The sequence below is a fragment of the Rhinopithecus roxellana genome, chromosome 3, assembly GCF_007565055.1.
Source record: "Rhinopithecus roxellana isolate Shanxi Qingling chromosome 3, ASM756505v1, whole genome shotgun sequence".
Taxonomy (NCBI): domain Eukaryota; kingdom Metazoa; phylum Chordata; class Mammalia; order Primates; family Cercopithecidae; genus Rhinopithecus; species Rhinopithecus roxellana.
The window spans coordinates 166,375,125-166,401,279 of record NC_044551.1 but is presented as its reverse complement, the minus strand read 5'-3'; the positions used below and the strand labels follow the sequence as shown (position 1 = coordinate 166,401,279).

The 26,155-nt window shown below is 42.9% G+C and overlaps 1 protein-coding gene across 2 annotated transcripts in view; it reads left to right on the top strand.

Annotated features, from left to right (window-relative positions):
- RNF130 (ring finger protein 130) overlaps positions 1 to 26,155 on the top strand; it is a 109,932-nt gene that overhangs the window by 69,522 nt on the left and 14,255 nt on the right. For both annotated transcript variants that reach the window (XM_010380962.2, XM_030926863.1), the window contains exons 4-5: positions 16,579 to 16,650; positions 18,878 to 18,960. In XM_010380962.2, coding sequence (XP_010379264.2) covers positions 16,579 to 16,650; positions 18,878 to 18,960 — 155 coding nt within the window. The remainder of the gene's footprint in view (positions 1 to 16,578; positions 16,651 to 18,877; positions 18,961 to 26,155) is intronic.

Genomic DNA, 26,155 nt, shown 5'->3' with positions numbered 1-26,155 from the left:
AATTAGGAAGGAAACTTTAAAATTTCTTCAATAAAATGAAAAGAACATACCAAAACCTATGGGATATAGCAAAAGCAGTTTGAAGAGGGAAGTTCATAGCAATTGACACCTACATCAAAACAATAGGAAGTTTTGCAATAAACAATCTAATGATGTATCTCAAGAATTATAAAAGCAAAAACAGGCTGAGCAGAGTGATTCATGCCTGTAATCCCAGCTCTTTGAGAGGCCAAAGTGGGCAGATCATGAGGTCAAGAGATCGAGACCATCCTGGCCAACATGGTGAAACCCCGTCTCTACTAAAAATACAAAAAGTAGCTGGGCATGGTGGCGCACACCTGTAGTCTCAGCTACTTGGGAGGCTGAGGCAGGAAAATTGCTTGAACCCAGGAGGCAGAGGTTGCAGTGAGCCGAGATCATGCCACTGCACTCCAGCCTGGCAACAGAGCGAGACTCTGTCTCAAAGAAAAAAGTGAAAACAAAGCAAACCCAAAATCAGAAGAAGCAAAAATAATAATAATAATAATAGTAATGAAATTCAAATCAAGAATAAGTGAAATCAAGACAAAAGGGTCAGGCATGGTGGCTCATGCCTGTAATCCCAGCACTTTGGGAGGCCAAGGCGGTCTGATTGCTTGAGTCCAGGAGTTCAAGACCAACCTGGGCAACATGGCAAAATGTCATCTCTAGAAATAAAAATACAAACAAGCCAGGCGTGTTGGTGTGCGCCTGTAATCCCAGCTACTCAGGAGGCTGGATGGAAGAATCACTTGAGCCCAGAAGGCAGAGGTTACAGTGAGCCAGTCTGCACTCCAGCCTGGGCAACAGAGCAAGACCCTGTCTCCAAAAGAAATAAAATTTTAAAAAAGACTAAAACAATACAGATGATCAGTGAAATAAAAATATTTGAAAAAACAAAACTGACAAACCACTAGTAAATTTTCCCATACACATATACCAACATAGAATCAAAAGCAAATAGAAAACCTGATCAAACAGACCAGTTAAGAGTAATGAGAGTGAATCTGTAATTAAAAGTCTCCCATTAAAGTCCAGCACTTCATTCCTTTATTGCAGAATTCTACCAAACATTTAAAAAAGAGCTAATTCCAGTTCTTCTCATACTTTTCCAGAAAATTGAAGAGGCTGGGCGCAGTGCCTCGCGCCTGTAATCCCAGCACTTTGGGAGGCCAAGGCAGGCGGATCATGAGGTCAGGAGATCAAGACCATCCTAGCTAACACAGTGAAACCCTGTCTCTACTAAAAATACAAAAAATTAGCTGGGCGTGGTGGCGGGCGTCTGTAGTCCCAGCTACTCGGGAGGCTGAGGCAGGAGAACGACGTGAACCTGGGAGGCGGAGGTTGCAGTGAGCGGAGATTGTGCCACTGCACTCTAGCCTGGGCGACAGAGCGAGACTCCATCTCAAAATAAGTAAATTAATTAATTAATTAATTTAAAAAAAAAAACAAAATTGAAGAGAAGGGAACTCTTCTAAACTCAGTCCACAAGGCCGGCATTACCCTAATAACAATACCATATGAGGATGCAACAAAATAAAAATATAGACAAGTATCCTTGATGAGCATAAATTTTTAAACCCCCAACGAAATACCTGCAAACTGAATCCAGCAGCACGTTGAAAAGAGCATTTATGATGAACAAGTGGGATTTATCCCAGGGAATACAAGGATGGTTCAAAATATGCAAATCCATAAATGTGATGCATCACATCAACAGAACGAAGAATAAAAAAACGTGGTAATGCCAGTAGATGCAGAAAAAGCATTTGATAAGTGGCTTCATGATGTAAACTCTTAACAAGTTAGGTATAGAAAGAACATACTTCAACACAATAAAGGCTGTATATGACTTACACACAACCAACATCATACTGAATGTGGAAAAGCAGAAAATGTTTCCACTAGGATGTGGAAAAACACAGGATGCCCACTTTCACCACTTCTATTTAACATGTTATTACTGGAAGTTCTTTTAGTACTAATAAAGTTGCAGAATACAAAATTAACATACAGAAATCAGTTCCATGTATATACACCAACAATTAAGTCACTGAAAAATAAATCAAGAAGTTCATCTTATTTACAATAGCCACCAAAAAATAATAAAATACCCAGGAATAAATTTAATCAAAGAGAAGAAAAATGTCTGCAAGGAAAACTGTAAAACACTGATGACAGAAATTGAAGAGAGAACAAAAAGTAGACATCCCTTGTTCATGGAGAGGAATAACTAATATTGTGAAAATGACAGTAACTATCAGAAGTGACCTGCAGATTGAATGTAATCCCTATCAAAATGCCAGTGATATTATTCACAGAAATAGAAAACACAGTCTTTGTATGGGTTTTTCCCCCAGAGCCAGCAAATTAGAGGCTTTTCCAGCATGCCTGACCCACTTGGAAAAAGCAAAATAGTGTGCACGTAGTCACATCATTAACTTTTATCCAAGAAGGAACACAGGAATTAAACAGAACGTTTCAGACACTGAGAAAGAGAAAATTCGGAGACAGTTCTCCTGGCAGAGTCTGGCTAAAAACTGAGAAAATCCCCAATACAGGAGATGGGGAGTGAGTGTCCTCTGCAGTTCATCTTCCCACTGGGGAGTTGTACAATCCAGGCCACAGGAGAGCACCTTGAGCCTCCCAAGCCCTCGATCTTACTTAGGGAGTAGCTGAGAGACATTGAGAAGGAACAACCTGGGATGCATCTCATGCATTTTCCCAAACCTGGTGGCTGATAAGAGGACTACATTCTCAATCCTAGCTCATGGCAGGCTGTGTGGGAATCCTGTGACCTAGCAGCAGCAGCATCTGTTAGCATTATAAAGTCTCATGCCACGATTGGAACACTGGGTCTTTGATAGGAAAGGGGCCCACACAGCCAGAAATGATAAATGAGTACAGCTTGGGCCTCCAGCTTCGGGCACCAGAGTTGGACCCCTGCCCCCCCATCATGGGACTGGAGCAGGAGATTTGCCTGAGAGGTATGGTTTTGGCCCCAGTAGCAAGTTTTACTGCATAAGGCAGCTTTGCTGACTGAAGGCTTTGTATGATCTGTCTGATTCCTGTGGTTGGGATGAGGAAATGAGTCCCGGTGGTTCTGGAGAGTGAGAGAGAGGCAGGTCCCATACTGTTTGCCTGGTTTTAACAGCCGGTTTGCCTTTGCCTTCCTGTGTAGGGACACTGGTGCAATATCAGTTGCTCTAATCTTTGCCTAGGCATTTCTGCAGGGTCTGGCAACTGTCCCTAGATCCCTGTCAGAGCCAGTGGTTGTGCCTGCTGTTGGGAGACCAAATGGCTGTCTTGCCCAGTCCAGCTCTACCCAGCTTCACCTCTCCCCACCAGTCCCCTCCTCTTCCCCAAGGCTGAGTGTAAGACCCAAACCACTGAGCTTTCCCTGGTCCATCCCATTGCATGGGACACTTAAGTACTTCTCCTGGTTAACAAAGATAAGTCATAAACCTTACTGTTAGAACTGCAACCAGCTCTGACCTGCAACTACCACCTGCTGACCTGAGGTTGACCTACACAGCCCATTACAACATCTGCTTACACAAGTACACAGCACTTGGGAACAAGAAAAGCTTCTCATGACTTCTGTTACCACCATTGCTCATGCCACCCCAGCTTCTCAGGAGGTTATGAGCCAGCTCACCCACCCAGTACACCACTGTTATAACCAGCATGTGAGAAATCCACCACACTAAGATTGTTTATATCCAAGGAAATCATAGAGTATTTGCTACTGAACACACCCAGAAGCAAAATCAAACAGTCCTACTCAAATTACATCATAGTAACATCCTCAGGATTAAAAAATGTGCAGTCCAACAACAAATTCAAAAATAAGGACAAGCAATTATTTGTGCAGATGTGAAGAAATCGATATAATACTATAGGAAGTATGAAAAAGATAGTATGACACACCCCCTAAAAAAATACAGTAATTCTCCAACAGTGGATCCTTAAATCCTCAAAATGTCAAATAATATGTTTTTTATTTTTTTATTTTTTGTTTTATTTTATTTATTTATTTTTTTGAGACGGAGTCTTGCTGTGTCGCCCAGGCTGGAGTGTGGTGGCCGGACCTCAGCTCACTGCAAGCTCCGCCGCCTGGGTTTACGCCATTCTCCTGCCTCAGCCTCCCGAGTAGCTGGGACTACAGGCACCCGCCACCTCGCCCGGCTAGGTTTTTGTACTTTTCAGTAGAGACGGGGTTTCACCGTATTAGCCAGGATGGTCTCGATCTCCTGACCTCGTGATCCACCCGTCTCGGCCTCCCAAAGTGCTGGGATTACAGGCTTGAGCCACCGCGCCCGGCCTAAGTTTTTTATTTTAAAAACAGCTCCTGGAAATGAAATATTCATCGAAGGAATTACAAAATACATTCGAAAGCTTTAACCATGATTTAGACCAGCAGTTCCCAACAGTTATCTAGACCATGAGTACTGGTCTATATGGCCTGTTAGGAACCAGGACACACAGCAGGAGCTGAGCATCCCGTGAGTGACTGAAGCTTCATTTGTATTTACAGTCACTCCCCATTGCTAGCATTACTGCCTGAGCTCCGCCTCCTCTCAGATCAGGGGTGGCATTAGATTCTCATAGGAGTGTGAAGCCTATTGTGAACTGTACGTGCAAGGCATCTAGGTTGAGTGTTCCTCATGAGAATCTAATGCCTAATGATCTCTCACCGTCTCCCATCTCTCCCAGATGGGACCATCTACTTGTGGGAGAACAAGCTCAGGGCTCCCACTGATTCTACATTATGATGAGTTGTATAATTATTTCATTATATATTACAATTTAATAATAATAGAAATAAAGTGCACAATAAATGTAATGCATTTGAATCATCCTGAAACCATCCCCTACCCTCCAGTCTGTGGAAAAATTGTCTTCCACAAAACCTGTCGCTGGTGCCAGAAAGGTTGGGGGGGTCACTGAACTAGATCAGGTAGAAGAAAAGCATCTCACAACTTGACGACAAGTGTTTTGGATGAATCTGGTCGCACAAAAATACAGAAAAGAGAGACTTTAAAAGAATAAATAAAGCCTCCAAGAAGCATGGACTATATAAAGCAACTAAACTTTGAGTCATTGGTGTTTCAGAGGAAGAAGAAAAAAGCAAGGAGTTTAGAAAACTTATTTAAGGAAATAATTGATGAAAACAACTTCCTTAGTTTAGCAAGACGTGTAGTCATTCAGATACAAGAGGCACAAAGATTAACAACAGGCAAATACATTGCAAAAGGACTTCACCATGACCATATAGTCATCAGATTGCTTAAAGTCAGTGTGAAGGAAAAAATTCTAAAAACAACAAGAGGAAAACACCTAGTCACCTATAAAGGAAGCTCCATCAGACAAACAACAGACATTCTCAGCAGATAGGGAAAGATATGCTACACAAGCCAGAAGAGAATGGAATGCTATTTTCAAAGTGCTACAAGGAGAAAAATTTTCATCCAGCTAGAATAAACTTTGTAAATGAAGGAGAAATCGGGTCTTTCTCAGACAAGCAAACACTAAGAGAATTCATCACCACTGGACTAATACTATAGGAAATGCTCAAAGGAGTCTCAAACATGGAAACAAAAGGTTGATATTCGCCATCATAAAAACACATGAAAGTATAAAATTCACAAGTCTCATAAAACAATTACACGAAGAAGAGAAAGGAGTCAACTGGCACCATGACAGAACTCCATGAAACTACAAAGACAAGAAAAAATAAAGAATTTAGAAAACAGCTGGATAACAATCTATTTCAGGAACAAAATGTCATATATCATTGTTAACTTTGAACCTAAATGGATTAAATACTCCACTTAAAAGATACAGCCTGGCTGAATGGATTTTTTAAAATGACACAACTGTGTGATACGTAGACGCACAGATAGACTGAAAGTGCAGGGATAGAGAAGGATATGCTACACAAACAGAAAGCAAAAGCAAGTAGGAATAGGTATTCTTATGTCAGATAAAACAGACATTATGTAAAAAAGTAAAAAAGACAATGTAAATAGATAATAGTGAAGGGATCAATTCTGCAGGAGGATATGACAATTCAAAATATTTTTACAGCCAACACCATGGCACTCATAAATAAGTAAAGCTAGTATTACTAGCCCTCAAGGGTTAGATACACTCCAATACAATAATGATTGGGAAATTCAGTACCCTGCTGGTATGGTTTGGCTCTCTCCACCCAAATCTCATCTTGAATTATAGTTCCCATAATCCCCATGTGTCATGTGAGGGACCCGGTGGGAGGTAATTGAACCATGGGGGCGGTTAACTCCATGCTGTTCTTGTGATAGAGAGTGAGTTCTCACAAGATCTGATGGGATGGTTTTATAAGCGTCTGGCATTTCCCCTGCTGGCACTCATTGTCTCTCTTGCTGCCCCGTGAAGAGGTGCCTTCTGCTATGATTGTAAGTTTCCAGAGGCCTTCTTAGCCATGCAGAACTGAATTGATTAAACCTCTTTTCTTTATAAATTACCCAGTCTGGGGTATTTCCTCATAGCAGCATAGAAACAAACTAATACACCTGCTGTCAGCATTGGACAGATTAGAGAGAAATTAACAGAATACATTGGATTTGAACTGTACTGTGTACCAAATGGACGTAACAGACATTTACAGAACACTGTATCAGATTGCTGCAGAATACACATTTTCCTCAACATATGTAACATTCTTTAGAAACACTATAAATTAGACTACAAAACAAGTCTCAACAAATTTTTAAAAATAAAAATAATATCATGCATCTTAGAACACAGTGGAATAAAGCTGAATAACCAGATGAACTTTGGAAATAGTATCTACATGGAAACTAAACAACATGATCTCTAACTACCATACGGTTGACGAACATATTAAGAAAGATATTTCTTTTTTTTTTTTTTGAGACAGAGTCTCGCTCTGTCGCCCAGGCTGGAGTGCAGTGGCCGGATCTCAGCTCATTGCAAGCTCCGCCTCCCGGGTTTACGCCAATCTCCTGCCTCAGCCTCCCAAGTAGCTGGGACTACAAGCGCCCGCCACCTCGCCCGGCTAGTATTTTTTTGTATTTTTTTAGTAGAGACGGGGTTTCACCGTGTTAGCCAGGATGGTCTCAATCTCCTGACCTCGTGATCCGCCCGTCTCGGCCTCCCAAAGTGCTGGGATTACAGGCTTGAGCCACCGCGCCCGGCCTAAGAAAGATATTTCTTAAGTTCTTGAAATAAATGAAAATGGAAATAAAACATACCGAAACCTACAAGATAAAGCAAAAGCAGTGCTAAGAGGGAAGTGTTTATATCAATGAATGCCTAAATCAAACAATTAGAAATATTTCAAATGAAGAGCCTGGTTATGCACCTCAAGGAACTGGAAAAGCAAGAATAAACCAAACTCAAAATTGGTAGAATGAAAGAAATAATAAAGATCAGCATAGAACTAAATGAAATAGAGACTAAAAACACAATACAAAGGATCAACACAATGAAAAGGTAGTTTTTTCAATAGATAAATGGCTAAAAGACCAAGAATAAAAGAAGCCTCAAATAAAATCAGAAATGAAAAAGGAGACATTACAACTGAAACCAACAAAATACAAAGGATCATCAGAGGTTTGTGAAGAACTGTACACTAACATACTGGAAAACCTAGAGAAAATTGATACATTCCGGCTGGGTGCGGTGGCTCAAGCCTGTAATCCCAGCACTTTGGGAGGCCAAGACGGGCGGATCATGAGGTCAGGAGATCGAGACCATCCTGGCTAATACGGTGAAACCCCGTCTCTACTAAAAAATACAAAAAACTAGCCGGGCGACGAGGCGGGCGCCTATAGTCCCAGCTACTCGGGAGGCTGAGACAGGAGAATGGCGTGAACCCGGGAGGCGGAGCTTGCAGTGAGCTGAGAGCCGGCCACTGCACTCCAGCCTGGGCGGCAGAGCAAGACTCTGTCTCAAAAATAAAAAAAAAAAAAAGAAAATTGATACATTCCTAGCCACATGCAACCTGCCAACATTGAACCAAGAAGAAACAGAAAACATGAACAGAGCAATAAATAGTAATGACCCCTCAACAAAAAACCCAGGACCAGATGGCTTTACCGCCAAATCCCATCAAATTTATAAAGGAGAATTAATGTCAGTTCTTCTGAAACTATTTCAAAAAGTGAAAGAATAGAGAATTCTTTCTAACTCATTCTACCAGACCCAGATTATTCCAATATTAAAACCAGGAAAGGGCACAATGAAATAAGAAAACGGCAGGCCAATGTCCTTGAACATAGACACAAAAATCCTCAACCCAGTTCGAAGCAAAGTGAACCCAACAACACATCAAAAAGGTAACACAGCGATATAATATGGGATTTGTCCCAGGGATGGACATTTTGACATACGCAAGTCAATAATTGTATCACATCAACAGAATAAAGGAACAACAAATACCATATTCTCAATAGACACAGAAAAGGCATTTGGTAAAATTCAACATTCTTCGCAAATTAGGTATAGAAGGAACATACTTCAATATAATGAAGGATATACAAGACCCACAGCTAACATCATATTAGGAAAAGCTGAAAAACTTTCCTTTAAGAACTAGTTCAAGACAAGGATGCCCACTTCTACCTACCACCCCTCTATTCCACATAGTACTGGAAGTCATAGCCAGAGCAGTCAGAAGATAGAAAGAAATAAAAGGTGGCCAAGCTTGGTGGCTCACACCTGTAATCACAGCACTTTGGGAGACCAAGGTAGGCGGATCACTTGAGCCCAGTAGTTAAAGACCAGCCTGAGCAATGTGAGGAGACCCCTTTCTCCACAAGGAATACAGAAATTAGCCAGGTGTGGTGGTGTGTGCCTATAGTCCCAGGTATTCAGGAGGCTGAGGCAGGAGGATAGATTGAGCCCAGGAGGTCCAGGGTGCAGTGAGCCATGATCACGCCACTACACTCCAGCGTGGGTGAGAGAGTAGGGACCCCGTCTCTAAGAAAAAAAATAGAAGAAAGGAAGGGAGGGAGGGAGGAAAGGAAAGGGAGGGAGGGGCATCCATATCGTAAAGAGTATTGTCTCCCTTTTCAGGTTATGTGACCATATGTAGAAAAAAAGCAAAAGAGTTCACCAAAAACTCATAAACCTGATAAATTCAGTAAAGTTGGAGGATACAAAGTTTGTGTACAAAAGTTAGTATCATTTCGGCCAGGCGCAGTGGCTCAAGCCTGTAATCCCAGCACTTTGGGAGGCCGAGGCGGGCGGATCATGAGGTCAGGAGATCGAGACCATCCTGGCTAACACGGTGAAACCCCGTCTCTACTAAAAAAAAATGCAAAAAAAAACTAGCCGGGCAAAGTGGCGGGTGCCTGTAATCCCAGCTGCTCGGGAGGCTGAGGCAGGAGAATGGCGTAAACCAGGGAGGCGGAGCTTGCAGTGAGCTGAGATCCGGCTACTGCACTCCAGCCTGGGTGGCACAGCGAGACTCCGTCTCAAAAAAAAAAAAAAAAAACCAAAAGTTAGTATCATTTCTATACGCCAGTAACAAATTAGATAATAAGGAAATCAAGAAAGCAGTCCTATATACAGGTCACATAAAAATAAAATACGTAAGAATAATAAATTTAACCAAGGAATATTCTCAGATACTGATGAAAGAAATTGAAGAGATCACACAAAAGTGGAAAAAGGTATGTCATCATATTTAAAATACATGTAGATACTAGCCTATTTTATCATTTATCATAAAATATACAAAGATCCATTGTAAAAAGTTAACAATTATTAAAACACACAAATACAAGGCAGCAGTCATAGTTGAAAGAAATGTAAACTGTGTTAAATTGTAACTGCATAAAATTAACGGTAGTATGTAATGTATTAATGGAACAGTTTCATAGCCACCTGTTGCTATTGTGATCGCAGGTGTTGCCAGTATCCACTTAAAATGTCATGTGACCTACCCTTATGAGCAGTTTGCCCCTCCAGTAGGTTGATTATTGCCGTAAAAGTGATCTCTTGTAGTTCTCACGTAGTTTTCATTGTATTTAGTGCAACTTCATGAACCTTGAATATGACACCATGGGACCTGTATGAAGTGCCATAGTGATGCTGGAAATGCTCCCAAGAAGCAGAGAGAAGTCATGACATTACAAGAAAAAGTTGTATTGCTTGATACGTACCATAGATAGAGGTCTTCAGCACAGGTGCTGCCATTTCACAAGGAATGACTTAGCATATCATTTAAAACACACAAGAGAACAGAAAAATCTACTCATGAAGCCATTGCAATAGCTACACCAACAGGCACAAAAACGGTATACTTTTTGCTAAATACCTTTTGCAGCCTTTATTTGGGTGCAGGATTTCTATAAGGAAGGCATACCTATAGTATCCAATGTGATTTGAGGAAAAGCAAAGCAAAGGATATAAAGCTAGAGAATTCAGTGGCAGCAAAGGTTGGTTTGAAAAGTTTAGAAAGAGATTTGGATTTAAAAATGACAAGATAACAGGAGAAGTAGCTTTTGACAAGAAATAGCAGTCAAGTCAGGTTCCCAGATTTCATTAAGAAAATCATTCAGGAGAAAGGTTATTTTTCTGAACAGATTTTTAATGTTGATGAAAGTGCCCTATCTGAGGGGGGAAATGCCACAAAGGACATTTAGTAGTAAGGAAGAGAAGAGAGAACTAAGACTTCAGGCATTTGTTTTGTGCAAATGCAGTCAGGTCTATGATCAAGACTGCCCTTATTGATAAAGCTACTAAACCCCAGCCTAGAAGGGAAATTATAAATACCATCCACCAGTTTTTAATTGCAAAACAGGGAGGACCGAATAGTGGGAACTCTTTCTGAATTGGTTTTATAGTGCTTTGTCCCTGAAATTAGGAAGTACCTTGCCAGAGTAGGACTGCCTTTTAACGTGTTTTTGATATTGGAACATGTCCCTGGCCACCCAGAACCCCATGAATTCAATACTGAAGGCTTCAGAGAGGTCTTCTCGACCCCAGACATGCCTCGAATTCAGCCTCTAGAGCAGGGGGTCATAAGGACCCATACGGCTTAGTACACACAGTATGCTGCGTAAAGCATTTAATGCTATAGAATAGAATCCAGATAAAACATCATGAAAGTCTGGAAAGATTGCACCGTTGAAGATGTCATTATTATTATAGGAAGTGCCATGAAAGTCTAAACAAAAGATTTCTATGGGAGAAAACTGTGTTCAGGCATTGTACATCAGTTCACAGGATTTGTGATAGAGCCAGTCAAGGAAATCATGATGCAGATTGTGGATATGACAAAAAAAAAAAAAGTCAGGGGGTAAAGGGTTTCAAGATAAGGATGTTGGAGAAATTCAAGAACAAATGGATACTACACCAGAGTAATTAATAGGAGATGACTTGATGGAGATGGGTGCTTCCATGTTGTTCATGGGGCAGCTGTGATAACAATATCAAGCAAACTGTAGGTTGAATACCCTTTATCCAAAATGCTTTGGACCAGAAGTTTTTCAGATTCTGGAATATTTGCATTATACTTACCATTTCAGCATACAAAATCCAGAATTCTGAAATTCAGAATGCTGTAGTGAGCATTTCCATTGAGTTTCTTGTTGGCACTGACAGTGTTTCATACTTTGGAGCATTTCAGATTTTGATTTCAAATGCTTAACTTATACAGAAAGTGGAAAAGGCAGGAATACCTCCAATTTCATTGTATGGCACCAGTATCATTCCTAATACCAAAACTAGACAGAAATACTACAAAACAAAACTACAGACCAGTTCCCCTCTTGAACTTAGATGCAAAAATTCTAAACAAAAATTTAGCAAATTATATTCAACAATATGTATAAATTCATCATGACTAGGTGGTGTTTACTCCAGGAATGTAAGTTTCATTTAACATTCAAAAATTAATGTATTATTACCATATTAGCAGGCCGAAAAAGTTAAAACTGTATGATCTCAATAGATGGAGAAAAGATATTTGCCAAAGTCCAACATCGATTCCTGATTTTAAAACTTTCCTCAAACTATTAGGGGCATCTATGAAAAACTGACAGCTACCATTATATATAATGGTGAACAACTAAATTCTTTTTTCTAACATCAGGAACAAGAGAAGAATGTGTCCTCTGGTCACTTCTGTTTCTGCGTTGTTCTTTAGATTCTAGTCAGCAGTCAGCACAGTAAATAAAAAGGAAAAGAAGTAAAAGGCATCCATTGTGGAAATGTAGAAGTAAGCTGCCTTCATTTACAGACAACATTATTTTCTGTAGAAATTTCGTGTAGAAAATATGTTGTAATCTATGAAAAAGACCAACAGATTTAACAAGGTTCCATGATACAAGATCAATATAAAAGAATTTTATTTCTATATATGAGTAATGAAGAATTGGTTTTTAAAAATGCATTGTCATCAAGCAGATGGTGCACACCTGTAGTCCCAGCTACTTGTAAGGCTGAGGTAGGAAGATTATTTGAACCCAGGAGTTTGAGTCCAGCCTGGGCAACATAACAAGACCGCATCTCTAAGAAAGTTAAATTTTAAGAAATCCCATTTTCCATAGCATCAACAAATAGGAAATTCTTAACAGTAAATCTGACAAAATATGCCATATGCCCTATATACTGAAAACTAACTATTGCTGAGAGAAATTAATCAACTAAGTAGGTAGAGAGCTAAGTAGGTAGAGAGACACATACACAGTGTTGAGTGGAAAACTTAATGTTATTAAGATGCCGTTCTCCCCAAGTGGATGTATACATTCAGCACAATCTCATTGTAAATCCCTGATGTCTTTTATCATAGAGATGGACAAGCTGATCCTAAAGTTCATATGGGAGGGCAAAATCTCAAGAAAAACCACAAGGATGTTAGAATAGAAAGTAAATGTAGGATGGTTAACACCACCTAATTTTAGACCTATTACAAAGCTTCAGAAATCAGGACAGGATTGTTTTTCCTTAATGGTAAATAGATGCGTGGTGTCCGCACATAGACCCACACATTTATGTACAATTGATTTTTGACAGATTTGGAAAGGTGATTCTGTGGAGAATGGACAACCTTTTCAGCAAATGATTCTAGACCAATTGTATGTCCATATGCAAAAAAAAAAAAAAAAAAAAAATTCATCTGTACCTGACAGAATACACAGAATGAGTCAGAACCCTAAATACAACGTATAAAACCATAAAACTTCTAGAAGAGAAAACAGGGAGATGTCTTTGTAACCCTGAAATAGGCAAAGATTCCTTAATATGATACCAGAGCACAATCTACCAAATGAAAAAATGATTGACTTCATCGAAATTGCCATAAAGTGAGGGAAAATACATGCAAAAGGATTTTTATCTGGTATATGTAATGTTCTCTCAAAAGTCAATAATAGAAAACAACTCAGAAATACAGGCAAAAAAATTGAACGGACACTTCACCAGAAACAATGTACATATGGCCAATAAGTACAGGAAAAGATGGTCAACATCGTTACAATAGGGAAATGCAAATTAAAACTGTAAGGAGGCTGGGTGCTGTGGCTCACACCTGTAATCTCGGCATTTTGGGAAGCCAGAGCGAGAGGATTGCTTGAGCCAAGAAGCTTGATACCAGCATCGGCAGCATAGTGAGACCTCGTCTCTACAAAAATAAAAATAAAAAAATTAGTTGGGCATGGTGGTGCACCCCTGTAGTTCCTGCTATTCAGGAGGCTGAAGCAGGAGAATCACCTGAGTGAGCCCCAGAGGTCGAGGCTGCAGTGAGCCGTGTTTGCACCACTGTACTCCAATCTGGGAGACAGAGCAAGACTTTGTCTCGGAAAAAAAAAAAAAAAAAAAAAACCAACAAAAAAACCCCACAAAAACTCACCGTACCAAGTGTTGGTGAGAATGTGGAGGAACTATTATAGTTGCACATTGCTGGTGCAAATGTAAAATAGTATGCTCAGTTTGGAAAATACTTCGGCAGTCTCTTAAATAAAAGTCAGACACCTGTCAGGTGAGCCCATCTTTCTGCTTGTTGTGTTTACCTCAGGAAAAAAGAAAGCATATGTCCATGCAAAGAATTGTACAGTCTTCATACAACTAAAGAATGTTGTTGTCAGCTTTTCAGTACAGCCAAAAACTGGACCAGTGCAGATGTCCCATGAACAGGTGAAAGGATATTGTGGGCCATCTCTTCAGTGGGATACTAGATAACATTAGAAAGGAGTTAACTGTTGAAACATGCACCAAGGTGGATTAATCTCAAGATAATCATGCTGAGTGAAAGAAGCCTACACACAATGGTACATACTGTATCTATTCCATTTATATAAAATTCCTGAAGTTGCAAGCTGCTATAGCAAAAAGTAGATCATGGAGGGATGGGGTGGCGGGAGGAGGGAATTAGGAAGGGGCACAAAGAAATTTGGGGATGTGATCGATGCACTGTCTTGATTGTAGCTAGGTTTTCATAGGTCGTGAAAACAAAAGTGTAGATTTCATATGCAACTTCAAACTGTAACTTTAAATATATGTCAAGGTGTAGATTTTAAATATATGCAGTCTATTTTACGTCAGTTCTGTCTCCATAGGCGGTTTAAAATCAGCATGATAGAGGGGACTCATAGATTAGGCTTTGAAGACAGAGCAGCCACACGCAGTGTGTGGATTTTATATCACGATTCAAACAAGCCAGCTACTTAAAGACATTCTGTAAACACCTAGGGAACTTGTAGTATAGTGTAAGTATTGGATAATGTTGATTAATCATTGTTACTTTTGTTAGGAAAGATAATGGCATCTAACAAAAGCCCGTATCTATTAGAGGTGCTTAGTGAGAATTTTATGGCTGAAATGATGTGATGCTTGTGATATGCTTTAGAATCATCTAACACAATAAAGAGGGGAAACAGATGAAAAATAGAAGTAAAATTCTGGTAATGGAAGCCGGATGCTAGGTACATAGGGAAGGCTTTATTAAATTATTCTCTGGGCCGGGCGCGGTGGCTCAAGCCTGTAATCCCAGCACTTTGGGAGGCCGAGACGGGCGGATCACGAGGTCAGGAGATCGAGACCATCCTGGCTAACACGGTGAAACCCCGTCTCTACTGAAAATACAAAAACTAGCCGGGCGAGGTGGCGGGCGCCTGTAGTCCCAGCTACTCGGGAGGCTGAGGCAGGAGAATGGCGTAAACCCGGGAGGCGGAGCTTGCAGTGAGCTGAGATCTGGCCACTGCACTCCAGTCCGGGCGACAGAGCGAGACTCCGCCTCAAAAAAAAAAAAAAAATTATTCTCTGTTCTTTTGTGTATTTAAAACTTTCCCCTACCTTTTTTCTTACATGTTTGTATGGGTTTTTAACATTCTTAAGGTGTCTTGTTTTGGTCTCCGCCTCGCTCCGTGAGGAGCAGCATCTGCCTTTTCCCGCAGTGTAGGGCACGGATGTGTCTAGAGTGACCATCTCCTTAATGTGCCAGGGACAGTTTCGGTTTGTGCCCTTTGTCCCAGTGTGAATGTTCTAGGGCCCTCTGATTCACAAAGCTTTTCTAATTTGAACAGGAAAGCAGATGCTCTCCTTAGTTTTCTTCACATACCTGTTCTTTACACCTGTTTATCTTTACCAGATTATGACTTTGCCTGGAACCTCCTCCTATCCCTACACCCGGAACCACCTCCTAACCCTATGCCTTTCCCGTCTCACCCCTTCCCAGTCTTAACCCGGGCCTCGACTTCTCAAGACCTTCCTTGATGTTCCTCCCCTGCCTCTCGCCCCACCCCTCCTAGTCACCTCCTCTGCGCTGCCACCTGGCCCTGGGCATGCTTGAGGATTCACCATTAATGTAACTGTTCCCAGTTCAGTGAGCTTTTCAAGGGTAGGGATCACCATCTCTTCATCTTTGGGTTGTTGGTGCCAAGCAGTGCTAGCAGTATCTGGGAGAATGTTGCATAAATCCAGCCCTGGAGATTCTCTGACTTCACCTTAGAGATAATGAAAACAGCTCAACCCTGGAAGGTAAATACACCTTCCTAGGATGACAGAGGATAGTATAGCAGAGCCAGAAGTAGAGCTGTGACGCGTTCCTTCTCTTCACGCTTGATGATGTGATAAGCAATTTCAAGGAGCAATCAGGGTTCCCCTTTTCTAAGACAGCATTTACACACCTGATGGTGATCATTCCTTGAGCAGAATCCAAAAGCCGTTAGAGCAGCAGGAGTGGCTCTGGAGTGTACAAGAAGTAGGTTTGATAATGCTGTGATATTTCAAATGTTTATTCAACACAAAATGCAGCAATTGTGACACCTGACTTTTTTACTGCTAGAGAATTGAAGACCTATATTTCTAGGGAGTTTGACCTAACGGGATGCTCTAACACTTTTTGTTATTCAACCAGAATGCTGAATCTGTGGCACAGCCACCAGTTTTTCTATTTAAAAAAATTTTTTTTATCATTCTCTTATATGTAGGACATGGAGAGGAATGTAGTAAAATGGAGACTTTATTCTTTTAATTGCTTAGAAATAAAGTACGTCATTGAGAGATCTTACACTTAATATCTGTTTTCATTTGCAATTTTCACAGCGTCGTCTTGGAGATGCAGCTAAGAAAGCCATCAGTAAATTGACAACCAGGACAGTAAAGAAGGGTGACAAGGTACAGTAATGAACTAACTTTAGCACTGTAAAAATAATCAAACAGTTTTGTTTTTGTTTGGTGGGAGAGGACACACCCTAATTGTTTACATTTCATTTGTTAGATTTTCTCCCAACTATACTACCTAATGCTTTATTTTATTTTATTTTATTTATTTATTTTTTTGAGACGGTGTCTCGGTCTGTCGCCCAGGCTGGAGTGCAGTGGCCAGATCTCAGCTCACTGCAAGCTCCGCCTCCCGGGTTTACGCCATTCTCCTGCCTCAGCCTCCCGAGTAGCTGGGACTACAGGTGCCCGCCACCTCGCCCGGCTAGTTTTTTTTTTTGTATTTTTTAGTAGAGACGGGGTTTCACCGTATTAGCCAGGATGGTCTTGATCTCCTGACCTCGTGATCCGCCCGTCTCGGCCTCCCAAAGTGCTGGGATTACAGGCTTGAGCCACCGCACCCGGCCCCTAATGCTTTATTTTAAACTACTTTCTTACAGTAACTCTAGCTGTGTTTTCCTACAGAGTTTTCTTCTGCTAAACCTAGCATACATTTTCAGAGAATTCTAGTGGGACCATTTGTGCGTTAAAAAGCCAGAAGATGTGTGTTTTCTTCCTATACTTCCTGGGACTTTGCTGTGTCTCTTGTTGTTTTATTTTTTCACTAATTACATGGAGAATTGAAGACCTGTGTTTCTAGGGAGTTTCACCTAAAAAAGGGCTCTCTTTACAATGGGTTGAGCAGTTTGAAAGAAGAGCAAAGTGTGTCAGGGTCATCGCTGGTGGCTTGGAGGACCAGGGAGAGAGGCAGTGTCAGAGTGTGTCAGGGTCATCGCTGGTGGCTTGGAGGACCAGGGAGAGAGGCAGTGTCAGGCTGCTGTGGTGGAGACCTCTGACTGACATCCCCCTCTCAGAGCTCTAGTTACAGTAGAGCCCTGCTTCTCCACTAGAAGGACACAGCTGCACCTTAGTGCTGCCCCTACATTCAGAGTGTTCAAGGTTTTCTAGAATGGGAAAATGGAATCTCAAAAGGCATAAAACCAAAACTGTCTCCTGCCCCACACCCAATTCTAATGTTTAAGCACAGAGTTGTGCCTGGAAGAATAATTTCATATGATTCTCTGTCTTCCTAAGTTTTACCAGTTTCTTGGACTTTACCCATTGTATTCCCATTGCCTTGATACCACCATATCTAGTTGCCTTTGAAACAACTTCAGAAGGTGGAGACATTCTTAGTGAACTTTATTGTGCACCAAGGAAACAGAAAAGGGGGGAAATCACTCAAGAAAATATAAGTAGCATCAAAACAGCTTGCATTTCAGTGGCAGAGGAGTGGTAACCAGTGTAACAGTGTAAATGTGTTCTTGGCCTGGTAGCCTCAGCTGCGACATTAGGATGAAATTCCCTGGAGCGGATTTAACCTACCCATCTTACATTGTATCCCAGGCCAGCACAGTTATTTCCTTTAATCATTAAAGCCAATTCATCTTAGTTTGTACCTGTTAGGCCTGGCAAGAGTTGTCCACTGAGTTTCAGTCCAAGTGACAATGACATGGCAGATAGTCTGTTTTCCTGGCTTAGGTTCCTGGCATGTTTTGTTTTATGACAACTTTTGCAAAACCCCTTCTCAGTCCTAGGAGGAAGGAATTCAATTCATTTGGTGTCTAAATACCTGGCTGACTCTTTCTTACTCTTGATGAATACTAAGTATTGAATTGAGCCAATGACTCTTCTCCATCCCAAATCTGTGACCAGATTCATAGCTCCCAGTCTTGGGGTGGGTTTCTAGACAGCAGTCTACTGGAACTCGACTCACCGTCTTTCCTGTCTGTACTTCAGTGTGTCTTTAAGTGGGCATCCTGGTGAGCTTCCAGACTGTCAAACGTAGCAGTGAAACCTCTTCAGACCAATAAGTCATACAGGGGCAGTGAGGGACAGGGAGATCATGATGGTCCAAGCTGATTCTAACCTTGAAAAAATTAGAGTTACGACTTCATTTTTGTAAGACATATCATAAACAGAATTAATACAGATTGTTATAATTTTAAAAACAAAATAGATTGGCTTAGACATAATTTGGGCCGATATAGTTAGGCAAATAAAAACAAATTAATTTTAATCATTTTTCACTTTATAACACTTGCTTACCATAGTAGCCCCAGAAAGATTCTGAGCTGAATTGCATCCCAGCCATGTGTGTACTTGCAGCATGTGACTTTTGTTTCTGTACTTTTCATTTTAGGAAACTGACCCAGACTTTGATCATTGCGCAGTCTGCATAGAGAGCTATAAGCAGAATGATGTCGTCCGAATTCTCCCCTGCAAGTATGTTAACTTCATTTGTTTGAAAAAGAATGATATTAATGTGCTTTATATGCCTCCTTTTCAGAGTGGGCATCTCCGTTGCTTGTGAGTGCCACCCACCCCGTGGCTTTCTGGAGGCCACATCTGCTGTGCATTGCTGGCCATGGGGCTGAGGCCGGCAGGGAGTGGTGCTGCTCAGCAGGTGCAGGCTGCATAGCCTTCCTAGGTGTAGGCAATATGCGACGTGGCACGCGGCCTCCAGACTCCCCAGACACAGCCTAGGAGTGTTGAGGTTGAGAATTCTTGTTCTATGGTTTCATTTGTCTTTTTATGTTTGTTTTCTTTCTTTTTTTTTTTTGAATCAGAGTCTCGCTCTGTCACCCAGGCTGGAGTGCAGTGGTGTAATCTCAGCTCACTGCAAGCTCCGCCTCCCGGGTTCAAGCAATTCTCCTGCCTCAGCCTCCTGAGTAGCTGGGATTACAGGCACCCACCACCACGCTCCGCTAATTTTTGTATTTTTAGTAGAGACAGGGTTTCCTCATGTTGGCCAGGCTGGTCTCGAACTCCTGACCTCAGGTGATCTGCCAGTCTCAGCCTCCCAAAGTGCTGGGATTACAGGCGTGAGCCACCTCACCCGGCCTGTTTTCTTTAAAGATGGGGTTCTTGCTATGTTGCCCACAGCTGAACATGAACTCCTGGACTCAAGCAGTTCTCCTGCCTTGTCCTCTCAGAATGTTGGGATTACAAGTGTGAGCCACTGTGCTCGGCATTGATTTGTGATTCATGGATTCAAAAACAGTCCCTTGTTCCTGTCCATCTTAGACTACGTCGCTAGGCCCTTCAGTGAGACTTCCATCGAGCTCACCTGGCTCTGGGTACAACAACTCCAAGGACTTGGATTAAATATTTTTCTAAACCTGGATTATGCAAAATGGAGAGAACTGATACCTGCTTTGCGCCTGCTGTGATTCAGGTGCTCTGCTCTGAGCAGACTGTACTCATCTTCTCCTAAATTCTCTCAGCAGTCCTAAGAGGGTGTTTTTTCCCCGTTGTGCAGTGAAGGATGGTGAGCCAGTAGCAGGTTCCAGGGCTGCACATTCAGAAATGGCAGAGCTGTGTCAAGGCCTGCCTTTAATGTCGTGCTCCCCACATAGGACCCAAGCCTCCCTCCGTGAGGAGAAGATTCGCCTGCGCCTGGGTGCCCATGTTGGTTTCTCCCATGGCTCCTCTCGAGCTGGGGAGTATGAAACTAAGATAAACAGTTCTGAGTGTCAGTTGGATAAATAGGAAATCACCTGCCAAGAAGCCTAAAACCAAATAGTTTGCCTCTTCTCCCATCTATTTAAAAGACAGCCACACAACTCCAGCCTTGTAATATGGAGCATGTGAATTAATAAAATAATTGTGAGTTGTTATCTCCATGAGGCTACCGGTCTTATTTTACTTACAAAGTATCTATTTTGTGTCTAGGAAAATCCGTTTTTTTAAAAAAAAAAAAACAAACTGAAGAAGAATTACATATACTGAAACAGAAATCCAAGATTCTAGAAGTCAAGTCATTCTAGTTTATATATAAAGGAAAATCTATAAAACTAAATGTAGGCTGTCCTGTAGAAAATTAAACTATGGAACAACCAGTCTTCCTTCACATGCAGTCATTGATGGTCTAAACGTGAGGCTAAAGGAAATGCACACGCAAGTGCAAATCAGAAGGAGGGCCAGCGGGACACAGGGAGGCGTCGTCCACACTTGCCTGCTTCAACACTGGAATGACCAGGAGAAGCCAAGGCACTCCAAATTCTGTCTTGCTATTTCAGCCCCGGATCCTCTAGAACCGTATGGTACCTAAAAATGAGGGCCTCCAAAACCATTCATGGGCATTACTAAAATGAGGGGTCCTCAGGGGAGGCTCGGCCTGAAGTAGGTTATTCTGGGAGCTTAATCCCATTATCTTCATCCCTTCAGTGTTGACTTTTCACAGTTTCATTTGGAGTTATCTTTTTCCTTTTGTATAATTTTTATTTTTTGTAGAGTTGGGGTCTCACTATGTGGCCCAGACTGCTGTGAACTCCTGGCCTCAAGTAATCCTCCCACCCTAGCATTCTAACATGCTGGGATCACAGGCGTGAGCCTGACGTCTGTCCCTCTTCTTAAAATTTAGTTCACTGCTTTCCAGACCTGACTGTGCATTGGAGTCATTGGGAGGCTTTCAGAAACATCCCGAGTGGAGGCCAGGCGTATGCACTTATAAGTTCCTGCCCGATTCTGATGCTGCAAGGCCACGCTCTCCAGCAAGGTCCAGGCCATGCTTGATCTGAACCATTTCTGCAGCTGCACCTGCCACCGTAGAATTGGTTTGTGTTTGTGGTCTGCTTATGAGTGTTAGAATTTTTGGCATACTTCTTTCATTGCACCCTCTATGGTACTGTCACTCGGCTGTCTTTCAGTACTGGGTCATTGTGTTACTATCCGTGCTTACTGCCCTGGCTGAGTGTAGAGTTTTCCCTGTTGCTGTGGAACTGAGCGGCTGTTTGTTCCTCTGACAACCCCTGCGTCACCAAGCTGTAACTTTCCCTAGACTGCTCCACACAGCCTGCTCAGCACAGCACCCCATCTCACTGCCATGTAGCGACTGTGCAATTATCAGGTGTAATACAAATTAACTTTATACATCAAGCAGTACTTGTGACAGTCTTTAACCTAGAGCAACATTTCTCCACCTTGGCACGGTCGACATTTGGGACCATTGTCGTTGTTTGGGGGTGTGGGCATTGCAGTGTCCTTGGCCTCTACCCACTAGGTGTCAGTAGCACCCACCCACACACAGTTGTGACAACCAAAGCTGCCTCCAGATGAGAACCACTGAGCTGAGGATGGCTATGCGCCTCTTCAAGCCTCTCCCCAGCAGATGCCACTCGGCAGAGCTGCGCCTTCGCTCTCACCAACCTGCCGCTTGCAGAATTCCTTCTGCCTTGGGACGCCTCCCCGCCCCTAGTGTCTTTGAAGCCAGAGTTGGTGTCACCTGCTGTGGCTCTCTGTACCTCATGTTGCTAAGCGGTTCTGCTCCCTCACCATCCTCCCACGGGACTGAACTGACTTGGCAGACACAGTCTCCCCGCCGGGCCTGCCGCTGCGCAGAGCCCTGCCCCGACCTGGCTGGCGTCCCACGTTCGTCACAGCAGCACCTGCAGGTGTGTTCACTCTACTTCAGCACCTTAACTCACACGCTTACTCTCCACTCACAGAGGACCCCTTCACCATCGACTTCCCAGAGGAAGCAATGGGTGGAATTCCTCAGCCTGCTGACCCAGGCACTCAGGCTGGAGAGGCCGTCTGCTGTGGTCCATGCCGCTCCTCCCCGCGCCGCTGCGTGCCTGCTCTCTCCCTTCCTTAGGGTCTCGTTCTGTCGGCTGGCTGCTCCTTCCAGTGTTCTGTCTCCACTCGCCGGCATCTCGTCACACTCGTATTTCCCAGTCCAGTTTTTAAACCTGTCTTTCAAAGCCATCACCCTCCAAGTACCGCCCCACAGCCTCTACTGTCATACCTGCCCACTGCCTCTTCCCCACTTCCGTGAGGGAGGGAGATGGGCCTGGACACCTTCCTGTCCATCTTAACAATTCACAAGCTCAGGTGGGGCTTTCTATCGAGAACTGTCCAGCCTCTCAGGGATTGCCTGCTTCTTGCCACATGACCTTTCTTTTTCCTCTTCTGTCACACTGTTTACTGTGGACAGGTGGCAGTTGGCATGGCGGAGGGGCCCCCTCCTCGGCTTAGTGATCACAGCTGATTCTCCTTTGGATGTTAGCCAGCAGATCTTAGAAACTGAGGAGCTGGTCACCTCGTCTTATTTAGACCTCTTAAAGGTTAGTCATAGGAGTTTTTAGTAGTTAGAAGTACTTTTTCAGAAGTGGAGTGCTGCAGCGTGGATGGATGAACATATGTTTCCATGCCACTTTGGGAGCTAAAGCGGGGGGCTGGCACTGCAGATGTCTGAGGCTCCACTGCAACGGAGGGCCTATAGAGACGGTGACTGCTGCCAGCCCCAGCTAGCAGAAGAGAGTTTCTGTCTGTGACCTTTAATAATTCTGCATCCTTTTATATTTGCCAGGTTCTTAAACGGCACCAAGAGGCTGCAGAGCTGTGAGAGCAACTCACCTTCCTCCCACAGAGCCTCTCTTCCCACAGCGCTCTTCCGCTCACTCTAGTTTATGGCATGTGTGGGACATAGGAAAGGGGAGGGCACTGAATTTCATTATTGCTGGATTTGTTCCTTTCACGTTTGTTTCTCATTCTGTATCCCAAAGTATTTCTCATAGGAATAAAGGACTTGTTGAAGTTCGGTATACTTGTGCTTTTCATGTTTCACTGTCCACGTGTTACCTGCTTTCTGTCCCGGTGCACCACCCACCCACCCTATGTGTGGCGGGCCTGTTCTGCATTTATGTGTGTTTTTATCACGTGAGTGGGGAACTTCTTTTCAAGGCCCCACTTGCCCCAGGTGTGTCTTTCTGAGGCCTCCTGGGTGTCCATGGAGCACCTTCCACAGTGAGAGCCCACAGCCATAGTGAGGGCGAGCATGGTTAGGCGTGCAGGAGTGTGACCAGTTGGTGGAGCTGCTCTGCCGGTGTGATGGCCCTGCATGTGCTCAGCCTTGGCACTTCTCTGAGTGGTCCACACGCTGTGTTGCATTGACTGCTCCAAACACCTCCCAAGGTAGATTAAACGCCCGTGGCCCAGTCCTTAGCTGAGAGCTCTGCACAGCAGAAAGGTGGTTTGCCAAGCACCAGACTGGTGTAGCAGAACTTTGCCTAGAAGGGAAGGAAAGGCCACGGTGAGTTCAGTGAAAGTTGCAATGAAGAGACCAGCAGGAGTGTTAGACAATGGGTGATGGGGGACAAAGTACCGCATTCAGGGCAGCTACCTGTGGAGATCACAGAAGAGACAGGAAGGAGAGGAGGGCCATGGGTGAAGAGAACAGCCACCCAGATTTGTTAGTGAAAGTGAGGGATGTGCCGTGGGAATTTGAGACTGAGGATCTCTGGGTGAGTTGCACGGAAGCTGGACTGGTGGGGAATTTGGAAAGATAATTAGGAAGGAAGGTTGTTTAGTGCTCTGAGGTAGGGGTCAGGGTTAAGAGAGGGATGGGGTGGATGGAGAGCCCAAAGACCAGAAATATTTCAGATTTTCAGTTAGCTAAGGAAGGAGGATTTTCTAAATTTGTCGCCAGAGAACCAGTTGGTCTTTTTTGTTTTTCTTCATAGTACCTTACAGCCTAGAGGAGAAATTTTTAATTGTTTAGTAAAACAGAGGGGCGGACACGTCTTTTATATCAGTAATCTTGGAAGGAAACAGTTACTGAAGAACCCAAACATATTTATAACTAATTTCAGGTTAAAGAAACAGGCAGAGAACACTGAACTCATGCAGCTTTAAAAAGAAAATACAAGGATTATACCATTTGCTTCTTTCTGAATAAGGAAAGACAGGACAATCAGAAAAGGGAAAAGCAAAAACTGGCCCCAGTAGGGAGCACCAGGACCACACCTCTATCCCCTCAGGTGGCTGCTGCGGCTTTACCAGGTCTCCACCAACAGTTCAGCAAGCCCAGCCACCCCCCAACTGCATCTGGATACCTCTCACTTCTCTACCAGAGCTCTGATCAGAACACAGCACCTAGGCCTCCCCCGACCCCCAGCGGGATACCTCACATTCCTGCACCAGAGCCCTGATCAGAGGTCACAGCACCATATCTCTTCTGTTACCTGTCAGTCGGCAAAGTCCCATCATCTGCCCTGTGTAGGCCTGACCTGCAGCACCTCCCCGGCCACCCCACCCTAGTGCTAACCCAGTGCACAGGTCCGTACCCCTCCTGAACATGTATGCAAGGTACCAGGCATTTGCGTCCCTGTGACTTCCTAGAAGGAGGTTCTGTAATTTATATCAGATCTAAGGGAGTTTGTATTCACCAAAAGGGTTAAGAAGCCTGTTGTGGTCTTTGCTGGTCAGCAGCCAGCATTAGTGCAGTTGACCCCTGCTGGAAAGTCTAGGCTGGCCCTGGGGACACCCTGTAGTAAGGAACCACGCCACACACACAGGCTACGAGGAATAAGACATAATGCCTTAGGCGTACTGAATGTATTTGGGGCTTACCTATGGATTGGCGGGTTTCCAGCCCTTAAGTAAAAGCTTTAAGGTTTAAATAAATGCCTTCGGGGTGATGGTTCCAGTTATTTCATTGTCTGCGAATTTAAGACTAGACTGACAAATCCATTCTTCAAGATCTTTACTCTTGTCCCCAAAGAAATGAGCGTAAGGCCATCAAACAGTGGTAGGCAGACATGTGTGTATATTGTTCAGGCCGAAGTTGTAAGTTGTAAGCATGAACGTCTGTTCCAGATCCCAACAGAAACTGAGTTTTCTAGACCTCTTTTTTTATAAATCAAAACTGCATTTTAAAACAGCTATAAATAATATTAACTTGGAAATTGACAATCAAAGTTGTAAAGGTATACCATGGTTCACTTTGGTATCTTACTCAAAAATTTCTCTTATCTTATCCCAAACTCAGATTAGTGTTTCTTCCAAAGCTGCCCTGAATGTCTGTCCTGGCACCCACCTTCTCCCTGTTTGGCCAGGACTCTAGAGCTTCAGAAAGCTGCTGGGCCAGGTGCTAGAGCTTGAGAAGTAATTTCTGCAGCTCCTGCAGTCTTTCTTCCCTTCCAGAGGGCACAAGTTCCTTTTTTTAAGAATGCAAAACCCTCTGACTGACTTATTTCCAGTCACAAGGCTGTGGCTTTCTACTTTCTTCAATAAGAGAGAAAATCACCCATCCTCCCCCTTTAACATTTCAGCTGAAAATTGCTAAGTGTTACTTGAATCTAGGCACAGTTTACCCCTTAAAATAGTTTCAACTTCCCTGTAGCTTTTATAAACATTCAACACAAATTGCTCGGAAGTTTTTAAAAATGACATTCAAACAGGGTTCCATAAAACTAATAACTATACAGAGAACTCTTTTCATTTAACCATGATTTAATATCTTTTTGAAATTCCATTTTTCTATGTTAGCTATTGTAGAAAGCATAACTGGTTTGTAAAGTGTGATTGTTTTCATTCTTAATAAATTTTCTAAGTTTCCATTAGTCCTTTTTGGAATTTGGTAAAATAAAAGGTCCAAACAACCAAATCCTACTTACCCATTCTTCCACGCTGTTGT